The 4,156-nt window shown below is 42.8% G+C and overlaps 1 protein-coding gene across 2 annotated transcripts in view; it reads right to left on the reverse strand.

Annotated features, from left to right (window-relative positions):
• Positions 1-1,838: 1,838 nt before the first annotated feature.
• The window catches only part of C10H15orf65 (chromosome 10 C15orf65 homolog), a 3,883-nt gene continuing 1,565 nt past the window's right edge, over positions 1,839-4,156 (reverse strand). For both annotated transcript variants that reach the window (XM_029543638.1, XM_021207814.2), the window contains exon 2: positions 1,839-2,252. In XM_029543638.1, coding sequence (XP_029399498.1) covers positions 1,911-2,252 — 342 coding nt within the window. In that variant the 3' untranslated portion in view covers positions 1,839-1,910. The remainder of the gene's footprint in view (positions 2,253-4,156) is intronic.

Here is a 4,156-nt window from a genome sequence, read left to right on the forward strand (position 1 = left end):
AAAAAAAAAAAAAAAAAAAAAAAAATTGGAAGAAACAAGTTTCCGGTCTAGATCTTGGCATGGAGACCTTGAGGCATAGTAACTATGAAAAGCTTTGGCCAAGGCAAGGTAGTACACACCTTTAATCCCAAGAGACAAAGGCAAAGATATCTTTGAGTTCAAGGTCTGCCTGGAATAAAACAAGTCCCAGATCCAGGCGTGGTTGTACACACCTTTGCAGGAAACCTATATAACATTGGAAGGAAGGTTCCCTTTTCTTCTTCTGCTTGCATTTACTTGCCAGCATATCCGCTGGAATCTAGTTCTACAGAAGACTAGCTGAAACAACTAGCCTCATGGGACTGAGTAACTACTAGATTCTTGGACTTCCCATCCATAGCTTCTTACTTTTGGACTAGTTGGACTACACACTGTAGTAAGTCATTACAACAAATTCTCTTAATATATAGAAACATTCCATCAGTTCTGTGACTCTAGAAAACCCTGACTAATAGAGCCCTTAGTAACATGATTCAATGTGAAAATAGTTTGAAGAAGTTTATAGTTACAGAACAACAACAAAAAAGCCACAAATCCAGGCACTTTTCCATACACTGGTGGGAACAGCAGGTCACAGTAAAGCAAGGCTTCATGTGCTATTTGAAACATTCTTAGCTGCTGGGTTGCTGGAAACCAATGACCTACCAAGTTAAAGCATTCCAAAGGTATGACTACCTCATAATCACAGGATGCCAGGTCAGATACAGAGCTGGGATAAGTGGCTAGTAAGGGGACTAGAGATAGTCCCAAAGATTGTTTCTCAATCTGTAACATTCCAACTCAATCAACCTTTAAAATTCTTTTAACAGGTGTGTGACTGTTCCTAGGAACTTCAGTTCACAGAGTTGTTTGCGGCAAGGTCTCACTGAGTCCATCGGGCTGACCTTGAACTTGCTATTCTCTTGCTTCAGTCACCTGAGTGGTTGCTATAGGCCCGTGCCATCAGACCTGTCTGTATTTGGTTTTTGGTAGTGTAGACATAGGCAACTTTATTATAAAGTGGGGTATTCTCAGGTGGGTTTTGTTACTTTTTGGAAAGAATTTTACTGTGTTATCCCAGGTTGACCATGAAATTCTGGTCCTCGTGCCTAGGTCTGCAGAGTACTCAGGGTACAAGTGAACTCCAGCATGCCTAGCTTTGAACACTTTTTAAGATTTATTTTTAAATTTTTAATTGTGTGTGTGTGTGTGTGTGTGTGTACATACTGGTGAGTGGAGATGCCTCAGAGGCCAGAGGCATAGGATCCCTGGGGAGCTGGAATTATAGGGGCTGTGAGTCCGTTCCCCTTCTCCCATGGTGCTCAGGACAACAAGAACAGTCTGTGCTCTTAACTGCTGAGCCACCTTTTCTGCCCCTGAACATGTGTGTGTGTTTGTATGATAGGGTCCATTGGTGTACATCTGGAGGCTAAGGTGGTTCTAGACTTTCTAGAGAATTCTAGGCTAGCTGGGTTACATAGTGAGACTCTTCTTCTAACATAAAGAAATGAATGAGGTCACTGCCACTCATTTTTCAGTTAATTTTTTTATATCTTAAAAGTGTTGTGGGCTGGTGAGATGGCTCAGTAGGTAAGAGCACCCGACTGCTCTTCCGAAGGTCCAGAGTTCAAATCCCAGCAACCACATGGTGGCTCACAACCATCCATAACAAGATCTGACTCCCTCTTCTGGAGTGTCTGAAGACAGCTACAGTGTACTTACATATAATAAATAAAATAAATCTAAAAAAAAAAAAAAGTGTTTTGAGAACATGCATTTGTATCTTCTTTATTAAAAGTTATTAAATTTCAAATGTTGAAAATTAGTTGTTCTAGACTTAGAAACTTACACCCCCAGGACATTTTCTCTTCAATTGTCAGAAGGAATTATTTTCATAGTGTGTGTTGATAATTAGGAGAATTGATAGTTCTGGTTCGGTCAGGGCCAATATTTAGGCTGTTGTTTTGATAAAAGCCGGTTGCTCTGAGGTGCTCTGTAAACGCCTGCTCTTGTGGTAGGTACTTACAGGGAAAGAAGAAGGGCCTGGGTGAGAAGGCCCCATACTGGCTGGCATTGGTCTTGTACATAATCATCTGGGGTTTGGACAGTGAGGTGGCTGTGTGCAATGTCTTGGGATCCAACATACAGGAAAACACAGGGTTGCCAGGGTTTACGCACAGAGCCGGTGGTTCAGGTTTCATTTCTGCATCTGAAGTCAAAGAATTTTTCTTATCCTGAAAGGCACAAAACCCACCCTGAGTTACACAGGCATGTACTTGATTTATCCCCTCAGCTTTTCTTAATTTTTTTTCTTTTTTCTTTTTGGTTTTTCAAGACAGGGTTTCTCTGTATAGCCCTGGCTGTCCTAGAACTCACTTTGTAGACCAGCCTGGCCTCAAAATCAGAAATCTGCCTAGCTCTGCCTCCCGAGTGCTGAGATTAAAGGCGTGTGCCACCATGCCTGGCTTTGGATATTTTTTCTTTCCTGCTGCTTCTCGTTATTTTTTTAAGTAAGGGTCTTACTATGTAGCCTTGGCTGGTCTAGACCAGGCTGTTCCAAGATCTGCCTACCTCTCAAGTGCTGCGATTAAAGTCTATAATCGCCAAACCTGGCTCTTTCTCTCATTCTTTTAGAAAAAGTCTCAGGTATCCCAGGCTAGCCTAGACCTCTTATGTTGCTTCAGATGACATTGAACTTCTGATAATCTTGCCCTCAACCTTCTAAGCAATTAGCATCACGGCATGGGCTGTCATGCCTATGTTTTACTTCATCTTTTAAATCCTTTGGCCAGTGCAACTTAAAAAAAAATCACCAGAATTATAGGCTGTGCTGTTACATCATCTATGGAGGCCTCTGTCCTGAGCAGCCCTGCTTACTTCAAAATATATGCGGCTGTCTTCCTCTTACATGTCTCTCCCTGTCTCTTACTGTCTGTGCTGCAACCTATACTGAAGGTTTCCTAATAAACTCCAGTCTTGATTTATACATAACTCCTGAAACTCTGTGTTAGTCAGTAATCTTTCTCATCCAAGAAGTCTCTGGAAAGAACTCACACCGCTTTCTCTGGTGGAGTGTGCTGGCTCCCGCTGTTGCTGACACACTCAGTCTTGTCCTGGTTCTTTGAAACAAGAGTCTCATTCTGTAGCCCAGACTGCCTTTGAACTTAAAGCACCACTCCTGCCTCAGCTTCCTGAGTGCTGGCACTGCAGCAGACTTGTGCCAGCATGCTTGGCTATGAGATTCCTTGTACTAGCTCCAGAACACTTTACGTATCCTACATAGTTAAAAATGAGGCTGTGTCACAGTGTAGTTTACTAGTGTGAACTAATGTTCTCTAAAGTAGTCCTGGGGTGACAGGGCTAGCCACCACTCCTGGCTGCATTTCTTACTTCATTGGTAACTATAGGGCAGAGTTGGCTCTAGTGTGGCCCACATCTGAATCTCAACATTGAGGAGTCACCAAGGTGAGCTTTCTAAGTCTGAAGCCAGCCTGGTCTACATAGGGGGTTCTGAACCAGCCAGGGCTCCAGGGTTACATCACAAGACTCTGCTTCAGAGATAGAAACAAGGCACCATGTCTGGTGGCACTTGGGAGGTGCCACGAATTTAAGGTCATTCTTGGCTATGCAGGGAGTGGACTACATGAAACCCAGTATCAAAACAAAAAGTATGCTGGGCGTGATGGCGCACACCTTTAATCCCAGCACTCGGGAGGCAGAGGTAGGCGGATTTCTGAGTTTGAGGCCAGCCTGGTCTACAGAGTGAGTTCTAGGACAGCCAAGGCTACACAGAGAAACCCTGTATCGAAAAATAAAAATAAATAAATAAATACATACATACATAAATAACAAAAAGTATACTGCATGTGGAGTTCTGTGGTACATACAGCCTATTCATTTAACCCTCTGTACCGGAAAACAAAACAAAATGCCAAAACAAACTACAGGAGCTACCTACCCTAGAAGGGCAAGACTGGCTTTGTGTCAGTCAGAGAAGCAGAGACCCCTGGAGCAGATGACTTAACCATGCAGCCTTGTCAATAGAGTCTACAGTTCTCTTCCCTGTCTTTCATGCTTTCCCATTCCTGTGGTTTGGGTGTTTTGTTGATGTTCTTAGCTTTTTTTTTTTTTTTTTTTT

The sequence above is a fragment of the Mus pahari genome, chromosome 10 (assembly GCF_900095145.1).
Source record: "Mus pahari chromosome 10, PAHARI_EIJ_v1.1, whole genome shotgun sequence".
Lineage (NCBI taxonomy): Eukaryota > Metazoa > Chordata > Mammalia > Rodentia > Muridae > Mus > Mus pahari.